This window comes from Neovison vison, chromosome 2, assembly GCF_020171115.1.
Source record: "Neovison vison isolate M4711 chromosome 2, ASM_NN_V1, whole genome shotgun sequence".
Taxonomy (NCBI): Eukaryota; Metazoa; Chordata; class Mammalia; order Carnivora; family Mustelidae; genus Neogale; species Neogale vison.
Genome location: NC_058092.1, coordinates 153,473,765 through 153,489,020, shown reverse-complemented (window position 1 = coordinate 153,489,020; position 15,256 = coordinate 153,473,765). Strand labels below are relative to the sequence as shown.

Here is a 15,256-nt window from a genome sequence, read left to right as displayed (position 1 = left end):
TCTCTCTCTCTCTCTGGCCCACCACCCACTCATGCATGGTCTCTCTCTCTCTCTCTCAAAAAATTAATTAATTAGATATCAGCCACAGCAACTTCTTTCAAGATACGTCTCCAAAGGCAAAGGAAACAAAAGCGAAAATAAACTTCTGGGACTTCATCAAAATCAAAAGCTTCTGCACAGCAAAGGAAACAGTCAAAAAAACAAAGAGGAAACCCACGGAATGGGAGAAGATATTTGCAAATGACAGTACAGACAAAAGGTTGATATCCAGGATCTATAATGAACTCCTCAAACTCAACCCACACGAAACAGACAAACACATCAAAAAATGGGCAGAAGATATGAACAGACACTTCTCCAATCAAGAAATACAAATGGCTATCAGACACATGAAAAAATGCTCATCATCATTAGCCCTCAGGGAGATTCAAATTAAAACCACATTGAGATATCACCTTACACCAGTTAGAATGGCCAAAATTAACAAAACAGGAAACAACATGTGTTGGAGAGGATGTGGAGAAAGGGGAACCCTCTTACACTGTTGGTGGGAATGCAAGTTGGTGCAGCCTCTTTGGAGAACAGTGTGGAGATTCCTCAAGAAATTAAAAATAGAGCTTCCCTATGACCCTGCAATTGCACTCCTGGGTATTTACCCCAAAGACACAGATGTCGTGAAAAGAAGGGCCATCTGTACCCCAATGTTTATAGCAGCAATGGCCACGGTCGCCAAACTGTGGAAAGAACCAAGATGCCCTTCAACGGATGAATGGATAAGGAAGATGTGGTCCATATACACTATGGAGTATTATGCCTCCATCAGAAAGGATGAATACCCAACTTTTGTAGCAACATGGACGGGACTGGAAGAGATTATGCTGAGTGAAATAAGTCAAGCAGAGAGAGTCAATTATCATATGGTTTCACTTATTTGTGGAGCATAACAAATAGCATGGAGGACAAGGGGCGTTAGAGAGGAGTAGGGATTTTGGGTAAATTGGAAGGGGAGGTGAACCATGAGAGACTATGGACTCTGAAAAACAGTCTGAGGGGTTTGAAGTGGCGGGGGGGTGGGAGGTTGGGGTACCAGGTGGTGGGTATTATAGAGGGCACGGTTTGCATGGAGCACTGGGTGTGGTGAAAAAATAATGAATAATGTTTTTCTGAAAATAAATAAATTGGAAAAAAAAGAAAAAATAAAAAAATTAATTAATTAATCACTTTCAATTTAATTAATTAATTAATTTTGAGCCCTTTTAATTAATTAATTAATTGATTGTATTTTAGATTATTTTAAATTTATTTAATTTTAAAATTAATAAAAATTAATTAATTAATTATTTTAATTAATTAGTGTCACTTATCATCACCACCATCATCATCCTTATCTACGCATCATTAATCAAACCATGGAATAAAAAGTTCAGATAAGATGTTCCACAATAGGGGCCCCTGGGTGGTTCAGTGGGTTAAGCCTCTGCCTATGGCTCAGGTCATGATCTCAGGGTCCTGGGATCAAGCCCTGCATCTGGGTCTCTGCTAGGCAGGGAGCCTGCTTCCCCCTCTTTCTCTGCCTGCGTCTCTGCCTACTTGTGATCTCTCTGTCAAATAAATGAATAAATCTTTAAAAAAAAAAAAAGATGTTTCATGATAGAGAAAAGGGCAACAGAGTAAATGTTTTTATTATCTGTGTAGACAGTCAGGAGTATTAATAATAATCAATATTATTATTGTATTATATTGTAATATATTATAATAATATATAACATATATCATTTATATATTATTGTAACATATAATATCTATATTTTATAATATAATATTATAACAATCAAAAAATAATTATGAAATAAGCCAAGACAGTTGTTTTCTAGAGAAAATATTTGTGTCAGAGATATTTCCTATAGTCAGGGATTTTTATTCTCCCCTGATTATCTAGAATCTAGTTGCCATCTTGAAAGGAAGAAGATGTTATCAAAAGATGAGGAAGACCAAAGGCAAATAAGCACTGGTTCTCTTGATTTTTTTTTTTTTTTTGAGATGATAAAGATTTTGAGGGAAGGAACTAAACCATCCACGGGATCCAATATAAAAAAAAATTACTCAGGTCCCTCATAGTCTAAAACTTCCATATTTAAGATTAATCAATATCAATAAAAGAGTTAAAATTATTTTCCTTTGAGCCAATGGTCTTCCCATGATGTGGGAAAAGTATATAATCATTACACAAATGCCACCAAAAAACATGTAATTGTCACATAAATAGTTAAACAAAGATTATCTTAGAAACAACAGCAAATTTGAACTTCAAGGAAATCCAACACAAAGAATAACGTCAGGTTTTCAAACCCCATGTTTAATCATCTGGATCCTGGCTGCAACGTTGCAGTGAGTATACTTAAATAAGCCTGACCACAAACTGTATATGCACTATCAAAACTGTGTCTTTTCTTACCAAGTTAGATTCCATTAGTGGAAAGAGAGAGTGTGTATAAAGCACCACACCAGCAGCAGAGGAGAAGTCAGATTGCATCTCCACCCTCCTGCAGTTAGTGGAGGGATAAGCCTCTCTTGAATCCAAACTTCTCCCCAGATATTCTGCCACTTCTCTGCTCCCCGCACGACAGAACCGTTCTCCCCAGCTGTCTGCACTCCTTCACCTCCCACTGCCTCTTAAACGCACAGCAATCTGGCTTCAACTCCTGAGCATGCCACGGAGAATATTCTTGTCAATGTCTGTAAAGGGAAACATTTAATGCAAGATGCCATGGTCTCCAGTTTTTTCCTTGACTCACCCATACCACCTGTTTGCCCTACGTCTACAAAGAGCTCCTTGGACCTCACCTTCTGAAATGTAATTAGCTCCCAAATGTTAGTATTCCTTGTCACCATCACCATCACCATCATCTACGCATTGTTCATCAATACCACAGAATAATAAACTCAGATATGGTGTTTTGAGAAGCAGGGAACAGCAAGGCAGACGTTTTTACTGCGTGCAGAGAGAGGTAAAGAGTTGGAGATCAAATCTTCCCTCTTTCTACACATCTTCCCTAGGAGTTCTCACTTAGTCCCTTGATAGTAAATAGAATCTCTACATGGATGATTTTCAAATTCTAATCTCTAGCTACTCTTGCTTCCTATATCTGACTGTCTACTCAACATCTATATCTGACTATCTATCTGTTCAACATCTCCACTTTGATATCTAGAAGGAAACTCCAAATTAGTATGTATGAAATTAGATGTTTGGTTTCCCTGCTCTTCCCACCAACTGTCCTCTCCTACCTCTCCCATCTTAGGCAATGGTAGCTCATACAGCTGCTGCTCAAACCAGATTACCTTGATTCCTCCCTCATCTTCACTCTTCCACCCCCAAAATGAACGTATCACTAAATCTTATGAAAATACATTCAAGTGCCTCCCTCTTAATGCCACCACCATCTCTTGGCTAAGCCACTAAAAAAGCCTCTGAATGTCCCCTTCTATTTCTGCTTTTTCTCTAATCTACCTTCCACCCAGCAGCCAGAGAAAATTTTTTATAAAGTAAAACAACATATCTTTGAAATGTGTTTTCTGAACCACGTTAAGATTTTATACTTACAAAAATTATTAAATCAGCAAGGATGAAGGGAAAACACTAAAATTATAAATTCACAAATGGACCTAAACATACATCAAACTGACAATGTACCTATGAAAACAAATCAAATATAGAAGTAAAGAATGACTCCCATACAAATATCAAATCATTGTGTGGTACACCTGAAACTAACACAATTTTAAATCCCAATTAAAACATTCTTTCAAATAATTAATCCAAGTAACTTTATTTTTTTAAAGACCGTTTAAGAGAGAGAGTGAGCGCATGTGCACGCGCATGTGCACACGCATGTGCGTGAGTGGGGGTAGGGGCAGAGGGACAAGCCGACTCGCCATTTAGTGGGAGCCCAACACTGGGCTGGATCCCAAGACCCTGAGGTCATGACCTGAGCCTGAGTCAGACTTAACCTACTGAGCCACCCATCCAAATAACTTTAGAACACAACACTCTCATAACACACTACTGGTATATTCTTCAACAATAATAATTAAAAGCTCAGAGCAATTTTGCACTTTACTGAAAGATTTTATTTTCATAGCGGTATGGGAGTAGTACTTTCTGTGAATATTTCGGGATGGAAAAAAATTATATTTTTGGCAACTTGAGTTCTCCTTGTGGGAAAAAGTACAAATGTGTAAGGAGTAAAGGAGAGGAAGAATCCTTTGACTTGTATCAGATTAAAGGTTTCAGAATAAAGTCTCAATAGACAGATGGATACAGAGATAGATAGATGGACAGACAGACAGACAGATAAGCTCCCACAGCTGTCTACTAAAAGGATCCCAAAGTAAAGACAATCCAGTAGTAATGAACACAAATACTGCTGCCTTCAATCTTGTTTCCAAATGCCATTGCCCACTAAAATGATTCAGCCTCCTTAGAAAAACAGCTATTTTTCCCAGGGCTAGGATGGCAAAAGTCTAAGCCTGGCTATCTTGCTGAGCCAGAAAGCAAGAAAGTACTCAGAACCTGCTGGGGACGTATCCAAAGTTTGCAGAAACTGCTGCAAGAAAGTCCCACTTGCCAAATGATGTGTAATTTGAGTATCAAAAAGAATGATCATAGGAACAGATTTTAACCCATTGAATTAAAAAAACATGAGTCTAGGAGCTCTACCAAGCACAACAAAACTACCGGGACAGGGTCGGGGTGGGAGGGAGCTTTTCTTTACAGAAGAAAACCAATAAATAGAAAATCACTGTTTTGCAACCACCATTGCAATAATTATTTTAGGCAAGAATCAAAGTAGGTTACGACCATTGAGTGAAAGATTTGGGTGAATACAGTAATATATACTGCCTCTAGATTTCTCCTCACAGATTACGTATTAAATACAAAAGAACAAATAGGTACCTTTATAATAGATTAATGTAGGTTACAACCCCTTAACCAGTGACCAGATTTACCAGCACTAACAGTCATAAGATGATATCACATGTCTGTGATGTTATGCACGACAAGGATATATTACTTACGCAGATTTCATGCCAAGGAAAGCATAATCACACATCTAATCTCAAGGAAATGATCCAAAATATCCAAATTAAGGAACAGTCTGCAAAACATCTTTCGATGCCATAAAAGAAAACAGAAAGGTTTGAAGAGTTCCTTCTAGAATACAATGCAATTTAGAGACATGACAACTAGAAGCAATGTATGACCCTTGATTAAATTCTGGATCCAGAAAAGCAAAACATAAAAAGCTCCAGCTAGGTAGGGCATTATTGGGAAAACAGAAAACTGGACGGGAATTATACATTGGACAACATTAGATTAATAAAATTTTTTTTGCACATGATAATTATGTGGGAGGATGTCTTTCCCCTTAAGACATACCTGCTGACATTTTTTAGGGAGAAAGTGTCCTTTTTTAAAGAAATATTTTCTTAATTCATTTATTTAAGAGAGGGAGAGAGCATGTGCATAGTCAGGGAAAGGGCGGAGGGAGAGAATCCTCAAACCCCCCTCTAAGCACAAAGCCCACCACTGGCTCCATCCCTGGACTCAGACCATGACCGGAGCTGAAATCAAGAGTCGGAGGCTGAATCAACTGAGTCACCCAGGAACCCCAGGAAAGTCTGATGCCTGCAACTCATTCTGAAATGATACAGCGGAATCAAAAAAACATACAAATACACAAAGAGAATGATGAAAGGAATGTGGCAAATTATTAAGAACTGGTGAATCTAAGTGAAGGGCATATAGTATCCATTCAATGTTTTTGCAATTTTTTTGTGCACAAGAAGCTTTCAAAGATAAAATGTAGGCAATAAAAAAGAAGGGAAAGTGAACCACGAGAGACTATGGACTCTGAAAAACAATCTGAGGGGTTTGAAGTGGCGGGGGGGTGGGAGGTTGGGGTACCAGGTGGTGGGGATTCTAGAGGGCACGGATTACATGAAGCACTGGGTATGGTGCAAAAATAATGAATACTGTTATGCTGAAAATGAATAAAAAATAAATTTTAAAAAAGATGCATAGCATTAAAAAAAGTAATATCCTACTTCAAATTTGACCAAAAACATGAAAGAAAACAAAAAACAAAAAAACAGCATCCATGTGTCTCACTATATTGAGAATTTGATCCCAATTCCTCGCCATCTACACATTTTTTTGCATGGCTAAGTCCGTAGGCATTAGCCGGGTCTCAGATCAGAAGTCATTTCCTCTGGGAAACTTTCCCTAAATACAAAAGCCAAGATGGGGTCTTCCATCTTCACTATACAGCACTTTGTGCTTCTCCTATAACAACTATCGTTATTTTATTTATGCCTGTTTGTCTTTATCAGCCAACTTCATGAGGAGAGATCCCGATCTATCTTTTGTCTGCTGTTTCCCCAGTACGCCTCAGAACATCTGGCCCTTTGTTTGCTGGCCTAGATATAAGTGCTGCCCAACAAATATATCCAGTTCCTCCCTGGACACATGGTATGACTGCACTTTCCTCTCCTTTTGGAGTTAGGTGTGACCATGCAACTTGCCCTGAAAAAGAAGTCTGAGTGCAGAGGTATTTGCCATTTCCAGGCAGGATCTTCAAGAGTGACTGCATGACCTTCTCTTTCTCCCTCCCTCCATCACAGTGACTGGCCATGATCAGTCAGGGTGGGGATGAGGGGGAGAAGACCTGTAGCCAACCCAAAATGGAGATTCTATTAGCCAAGGTGCCTATATGCCTGCAGTGAGCAGGGCCCCAGCTAACCATGCCTCCCACCCCCTACTGATCATGTTGGACATATAATGGAATAAAAAATAAACTTGGTAAAGTCAAAGACATTTTAAGGTTATTTGTTATATCAGCACAAACTAGCACATCCACACTGACGTATATATGTTCAAATATTCAGTGAAACTCAATACAAATAGCCAAATATTCACATTAGGGTAAAGGTCATATGAAAATCTAAGTATCCTTCCCAGGAGATAGGTCAAATAAATCACCCTTTACTCATACAGTGGAACTATGTGAACATCAAAAATAATGATGTACCTCTTTATGTATTGATGTCTGAGATGTTCCATAAAGTGGAAAAATAAAAATATATGTACAAATGACTGCATATGTTTATAACAAAATTTTCACTTGGACGTGTTGACCAAAAAGCCAAGATGGGATAAAAATTGGATTCTAACCAACTTCTGATAAAACCACATCTAGAAACTTCTAAATGGGTTATGAAAGTGAATTAGAATACTCTGAAATCTCTCACCCAAAATGGAGATGCAGTATAGTCCAGAAGGAGAGGACTTGTAAAGGGTTTTGGAGGGGACCAATGGTATTCAGTGAGTCCTATGCACCTGCCGTGGGACTAATCAAGACAACAACACTGCCGTGGGACCACTCAGAGACTCACTATGAGTCCCCCCAGTTTGAGAGGGAAGTGAGAAGGAGAATGTGAATGGAGTATGACTCCTGCAGAAGCCACTTTGGTGAACTGCCAATTCTGAGAAACCATGTCCTGTAAGGGACAGAGTGCTGGCAAGGAGAACAGGGTCTCCAAAGGACCTGGGGAAGGCCTTGCCAGAGAGGTGCAGCAGGGAACCCGTGCCAGACTTCTAGAGCCCAGAGTCAGCTTAGCATTGTGCCAGTCAACAAAGAACTTTCCAGCTCATCAAAACTAAAAGCATCAGAAACATCAACCAACATGTGAGGGAAGGGGAGAATGGGACCCAGTGTACCATCCTTAGTGAATGGTTGGAGCTTTGATCACCATACAGAATGGGACATTCTGAAATCTCAGTCTAGTCTGTGTTTTGTTCCTTAAAACATCTCTATGACTTTTATTACTTGTGAGCTGAGTCCTGGAGCTTGTGCATGCTTTTATCCGGGAGCAGGAAAAAAACTCTTAATCGAGAGCAAACCACAAGGGCAACAGAGGACAAATAAGGCTGCTTTATGGTTCAGCCCAGTACCCCCACACCAAACTCCCCCCCCGCCCGCCCCCGTGGATAAAATATCCTTGGAACACACACAAGAGCCCATATGCGGTGCTGGTCTCTCAGATGAGATACTAAAGACAAGGGGGAAGTTAACTTTTCTCCAGATGGTCTTTTGCACATTTTCAGAGTTTGTACCTCTCCATGCCCACATGCAGGATATAGACACCCGTGTTGCGAAGTGTCCTTACCAGGTGGCTGGGCCGGCTGGTATGAGCACCGGCTGCTGGGACTGTCCCTCAGGTTAGGTCACAACTGGCCACGCGCCCTGATGCAGGTCAGCCACCCTCTCTGTGCCAATGACATCAACCGTAACATGGGAATCAGGGCAGTGGCTCTCTGGGTTGTGAGGATGAGGTAGCTGCGGGCCTGAAGAACTCTTAGGAGAGAGCCTGCCATGTATGTGTTTGGAGAGCATCGGCTCTTGCTATTACCTAGTTTATAATAATAATACAATAAACGTTAAAGGGGAATGATTTATCAGAAAACAAGGGGAAAATCTGAGTACCACTAAGAACTGTCCATGTTTTTCTTCCATGGGATGTGGAAAAGAGATTCAGACAGGATAAAGTGGTTAAAACTTCAAAGTAACCATCTGAGAGACCAAGAGGTTAAAATCAGGAAAACAATCATTACTTACCAAGTGTCAACTTCCCTGCAAACAAACAAACAAACAAAAACCCAAATACCAAAACAGAACAAAAACCCATCAAGGGTATTAAAGTATTAGACATCACAATCGGAAAAACTAACAGTACCTCTGAGGAGGCAGCATCCAAATATAACTAGTTACTAATTGGGAGAAATCTCAAAAAGCTCCAAGGGAAGTGGGGGTGGGTTGGGAGACATAAATTTAACCACCAGAAAATTAGTCATGAACTTGAAATACTAGAACAGAAAGAGAGGGGGAAAGAGCACTATTTTTGAACGGTGCTCCAGAGGCTGACATCCCAGGGCCAGGCAAGTGCTGGTTCCATTGCCACAGACACAAAATGTAACCTGCCCACAACACCCATGTGGTTAAGTGGCAGGAGACGAGGGTGAGCAGGAGGAATTCTGCAGAAGGGTGGCGATCATCAGCCAAGGGGTTATGACCTTGGAGAGATCGAAGATGACTGCCCTGGGATACCCCACAGATGGATGGACACCCCTAGTGAAAGAGCTGACCCCAGGAAGGTAAAGTCCTCACGGAGCCAAGACTGTGAACACACAGTCCCAAGAGCCACCAGGAAAAGCCAAAAAAAAAAAAAAAAAAAGATTTTATTTATTTATTTGACAGAGATCACAAGCAGGCAGAGAGGCAGGCAGAGAGTGAGGGCAGGGAAGCAGGCTCCCTGCTGAGCAAAGAGCCCGATGCAGGGCTCAATCCCAGGACCCTGAGATCATGACCTGAACCGAAGGCAGAAGCTTAACCCACTGAGCCACCCAGGCGCCCCATGGAACAGCAGAATTTTAAAGAGAACTGCATGGGATGGCATTGAGCCCAAATCTAGAAGACTTGGATCTGCACCTCTTCCGAGGCCCAAGGCCAGGAAAGAAGGCCTTTAAGCATCTGCAAGTTACAGCTGCTTCACCTCCAACCCTTGTCTGTTGTAGGCAGGTGAGGGCAGGAGGCAGGCGAGGGCAGAAGGAAGGAGGCTCAGACATGCAAGTAAGTTATGGAAAAATACAAAGGATCAGGTGAGAATAAATAAAGCCCCAGAAGTCAAAGGACCAGATAACAAGCTTCTCAGAGTCAAAAGAGAGATAGTATGGTCCCTGTGATTCCACAGCACAAAAAGCCTTCTTTATGGAAAAACTGAATATATAAATACTAAGACTGACAAGGATGAGAGGTAACGTTTTTGGGGACAGCAGCATGGGAAATACATGTAACATGGTGACAATGACCAAGCAGACCCAGCCAGGCCTGCCACATAAGGCTGTGCAGTTTGCGTTTTGCACAAAGGCTTCCTCCAACTGATAGGGTCGAATGGTGGCTGAGGTCTGGTCCCCAAGTCCCGAGCCAGGAAAGGGTCACTTCTGGAACACACCAACTTTTCATAATTCATGCAAAGGCATCTTACATGTTAGAAGTGGGAGTGGAAGGAGGGGTACAAAGAAATGCAAAACCTAAGGAAAAACTGTTATGTACCCAAATGGAGAACTGGCTACAGACTATAAGGGCAGAGTGGTTGACCAGTTGTAACAGCTCGCATGCATGGAGTGGTTACTTTTTATCTAGTGCTACACTGGCACATGATAGGTAATCCCGTTTGATAATTACAACAACTGGAAATGAAGTGGTTCCTATCAAAGGAAGATTCTAACACTAAATCAAAAAGCAGAACTAGAAACAGAGCTAAAGTCTAGCTAAAACAAAAGAAAATGAGGGGTGCCCGGGTGGCTCAGTGGGTTAAACATCTGCCTTCAGCTCAGGTCATGATTCCAGGGTCCTGGGATCAAGCCCTGTGTCAGGCTCCCTGCTCAGCACTCAGCACAGGAGCCTGCCTCTCCCTCTCCCACTCTCCCTGCCTCTGTGCTCACACACTGTCTCTGTCAAATAAATAATAAAATCTTTTTTAAAAAGAAAGAAAGAAAAAGGCAACATAAAGCTAGAGTCACAAGATAAAAGACAGGCTTTCTGTGTGAAAATCAAATATAATTTTGCCCTGCAAGGGGTCTTGAAAAATACCAAGTTTCCACCCCATTTTTTCCACTACTCAACTCTCCGTCTGCTCAGGGCAATCATACTGCCACCAGGACAATGAGAATGCCACTTTATGTGCACCTACTGTTTGAGGGTGTTCACATGCTCTCGCATGTACAAATCTGACAGCACAGTGTTGTGCAAAGGCCAAGAACTCAGTTACAACCGGACCTCAACTAAAATTCTGGATTTTATCCCCTTGTCTAGATGACCTTGGGCAAGAAACCCACTCCCTCTGGATTTCAGTTGCTAAATATCTAAAATGAAACCCATACTCCCCATTTTACAGATGCTAAAACTGAGGCATGCGGAAGGAGGTAATGGATAGCTGGTAGAGCAGGGATGCCTTTTGACATGAGCCAATGCTGTCAGAACTGACACGGGGTCAGAATCATGCCCGTGGTGTTACTGTCCTAAAGCTCCATATGAATTTCCGTTCATTGTCTCGAAAAAAATTAGGACAAGAACATGTGTAATAAGTGAACGTTTAAGTATCTCTAATGACAAATGCATCTTTTAGTTTGTCCAAAAGAAAATGACATTGATCATAAATCAAAGTAAAACTCTTTTCCAAATTATCCAAATTGGCTTAATGCTTTTAGTTCATCATTTCCCAAAAATATGTAAATACTTTGTAACTACTAATAAATAATCTTTTATTTATTCCACATTACTCATGATGTCTAAGTAAACTCTAGGGCTCAGAGATAAGTCTGCCTCAATAATTAATAATGAAGTTATAATTCACATACTTAAAGTCCCCTTTAAATTAAAAGGTGGGTTTTCCCTACAGTAGAACCATCTTGATTAAACATGTTTAAACTCAAATTGTGCAAAACCCAGAAAAGGCCAGGGCCCCTTAAATAACAGAAATTCAAGTAAGTCCTTGCTATCAGTGAGCAGCCAGGTAGTTTTTTTGAACTAAGTTCCTATAAGCAGAACAAACTAAAAAGATTTTAACAATCACAGTCAAGCGCTGAAGTTCAGAAGATAGTTAAACGTCAAGACTTAGAGAACAGAAGCCTCCCCTGGAGAAGGAGGGTCTTTTACTACTGAAGTCACTTTCAGAGACCAGAAAACCAGAGACATAAAAGGCTAACTTGCATTTTTGGGAAGATATATTAAAAAGTAGCATAACAAATGTACTCCCATAAAAATATTCTGTAATACTTGAAAGGACATTGGCAGAAAGATACAAAAATTTTGGCATACCTGATTTGATCCAAAAAAATCCAACATAAGAGTAAAATCATTTAAGCTATTGGGTTTTTACTTGCTAAACTCTTCAGATGTACCCCCAAATTATTTTTAAATAGCCTTAAAGAGAAACTTAACTAAGGACAACTTCCTATTCACAAATACAAGTCAGAAATCAAGTTATTCAATAAAGCATAATTAGATAGAAATTAAGGGTTCTGATCACATGCATATATCAAATCTCAAAAGGAGTTTATATTAAAAAATGAGCCCATATGTCCAAAAAAAGATCTGTAGGACTATACATTAAGTGCTAATATGGCTGTTGCCGAGACATGCGATTAGAAATGTAATATATATTGCTTTCACAACCAGAAATACTCAAAATATATATTGAGATGGACAACATAACGCTGATGGAACAGGAAGATAGATGCAGGTTGATTTTATTTGCACCAGTTTATTATCTATGAGATCAGTGTTAACCAAATGCAGGGCACTTCGCTAGATGCAACAAGAAAAACCAAGATGAATCAACAAAATCAAAACCCCTGCCCTCAAAAAGCTCCTGATCCAGGAGGAGAGGTAAATACAGGTTCCAGCAATGAAGTACAAAGCATTTACAAACAAAATGTGCTTTTGTGCTTACAGCAAATGCAGAATGATAGAAGGGCAAGAGAGAAGAGAAATTAATTTTAGCTGAATGGAAATCAGGAGAGCTGAGACAGAGTAGGATGGACAGATTCTGGCAAGTGAGTGATGAGAAAAGAAGGCAAAAACAAAACAAAACAAAAAACAAAAACAAAACAACCCAGTTCCTACTGAGCAGTCACTATGTGCCTGTTACTGAGAAGTACCTTCATTCATTCATTCAATCAACTATTCATTCATTCACCCAATCAACCTTCATATTTGCCCTAGAAGGAGGTACTCTTATCCCTGCTTTACAAACCAGGAAACAGAAGCTCACTCAAGCTCACATCACTAGGAAGCAGAAGAACCAGGACTGAACCCAACCCTGCGTTCCTCACCACTCAGCTATGCTACCCCTCTAGGCCAAGAGAAAACAAACACCAAGACCTGTAGGCCAGGAAAAAATAATGAACAAGGTCTTAGAAGAAGAAGGAAACTTACATTTACTGAAGGTTTATATGGGTCAGCTTCTCTGTCTTCATACCTTTTATATGAAAATTTATTTATTTTTCCTGTGATATGATCATTATCACACCCATGTTAAGGCTGAGCAAACTGAGGTTTGGATAGGTCAAACATCAGGCCAAACAGGTACTATGAACCAAAACAGAAATTTAAACCAAGTCTGAGAGTCCAATCCTGGGACAACCAGTCAGATGAATAAAAGTGTCTCAGTTAAGTCCCAAAACAGCTCTGTACATGTGGTAATATTATTTTTCTCATTTTACAGCTAAGGAAATGAAAATTAAGATAAGGTAAGTAACTTCTCCAAGGTCACAGAACTGGTAAGAGGTGAACCCAAAGTTTAAGCCAGGCAGCCTGATTTCAGAGCCAGAATTCTGACCCTCTGGATAAAATGCAGAAAGACGAGGGGAGCCTGGGTGGCTCAGAGGGTTAAGCCTCTGCCTTCGGCTCGGCTTGGGTCATGATCTCAGGGTTTTGAGATTGAGCCCCATATCGGGCTCTCCGCTCAGTGGGGAGCCTGCCTCCCCCACCCCCACCTGCCTCTCTGCCTACTTGAGATCTCTGTCTATCAAATAAATAAATAAAGTCTTAAAAAGAAAGAAAGTAAGAAAGAAAAACAGCACACTTGGAATTCATCAGTTATGCAAACTTACTGAGGATTTTCCTCTGGGAGAACATGATTAAATTACATTTTAGGAATAAAGTCCTTTAAGAGACATATCAAAATTAGATTCTTGACACATAACATGTAATAAGACATGGAGCACCTTACCTTTACAGCTTCTCAAATAAGCTTAACCACTGTTTCAGTTAGGTGTATTTCATTTACCCAAGAAGGTCATTGCTGTAGTTATTCTGCAAGTATGGGGAGGGTTATGGTAACCCTCTTAAAGTGTCAAGCCCCAACTAGGTACTGCAATACTTGACATAAACTACATTAGATTTACACATTATTATATCTATCTATAGATCCCTTTACATAGTGGTGTAGAAATTGGAAGTTAAGTAATTGATCATTGAACCTGCCTTCTCAAAGCAAAGCAGGAAGAGAGGGGAGGGGGGCAAAATCCACAACTGAAATAGGTTTGCTTTTCACAATTCATTTTGCATTCTGACTCGCATGCCCAGCTAACCAGCCAGGAGGCCTCGGATTTTCCACCTCCAAAACAGGTTCAACCTCCCCCAGCGACAAGCAGCCTGACTCATCCTAACAGCCAGCATCAATTCTTAATGAGCCCCAGAGCTCCCCAAGCCTTTTCTACTTTTCCTGCCTGGGAGTCCCTGGCCCCCTTTCCCTCTGTCCCAAATTCCCCAAGACCTCCCTCATTTCACCTCTCTTCTTTTAACCTGAGGTATAACTGACAGGCAGAGTGATTCGAGGTTGTGCTGCATAACACAGTGATTCGACATTTGTACACAGTGTGAAATGGTCCTCGCGGAAAGTCCAGCCACCGTCTGTCACCGCACAAAGTTAACACGACATTACTGACTGTGTGCCCCACGCTGTCCGTGGCATCCCCGGGACTCCTGTATCTTGCAACACTACGTTTACACTTCTGGACCCCACCCCTTAAGAACTGCCGCCAGCCCCTTCCATCAGGAGGCAGCCCGCAGGTGTGGGGGGCGCTCTCCCCGCTTCCCTCCATCCTCACAGCTCCCGGGCGCCCCACCCCCCACCCCCACTCCCACTCACCAGGTGCAGGGCCAGGGGCAGCAGCAGCAGGAACAGCCACAGGTAGAGGTGGCAGCTGTTGGTGAACGTGCTCTGCTCGGGGTCGTGGTACCAGCCGCCGGTGAGCGCGGCCCACACGCCCTGCCGGAGCAGCTGCAGCGCCTGGGACACCATGCTGGCTGCGCCCCGGGGCCGCCGCTCCCCGCCGCACGCAGCCCGCCGCCGCCGCTGCCCGCGCGCCCGCGGCTCTAACAGCCCGGCCCCCGGGCGCCCCCGCCGCCCCCGCCGCCGCCGCCGCCCCCGCCCTCCCCTTCCGCCCCGCGACCGAGGCTCGAGCTGCTCTTCTGCCCCGACCCGCGGACCGCGGCGCCGGACCCGGCTGCTGCCGCGGGGCAGGTGGGCGCCATGTCCGAGGGAGGAAGGATTTTCCCATGGTGCTCAGGGGCGGCCGCTCCGAGGATGCTCCGGAGGCTCCGCCCAGCGCCCGCCCAGACCCGCTCCC

The 15,256-nt window shown here is 42.1% G+C and overlaps 1 protein-coding gene across 3 annotated transcripts in view; it reads right to left on the bottom strand.

Moving 5' to 3' along the window:
- The window catches only part of PCNX2 (pecanex 2), a 306,841-nt gene extending 291,913 nt beyond the window's left edge, over positions 1-14,928 (bottom strand). For 2 of the 3 annotated variants that reach the window (XM_044239352.1, XM_044239353.1), the window contains exon 1: positions 14,776-14,928. In XM_044239352.1, coding sequence (XP_044095287.1) covers positions 14,776-14,928 — 153 coding nt within the window. Of the gene's footprint in view, positions 1-13,717; positions 13,747-14,771 lie in introns of those variants that run through there. The other variant, XM_044239354.1, reaches the window with a different exon arrangement.
- Positions 14,929-15,256: the final 328 nt, after the last annotated feature.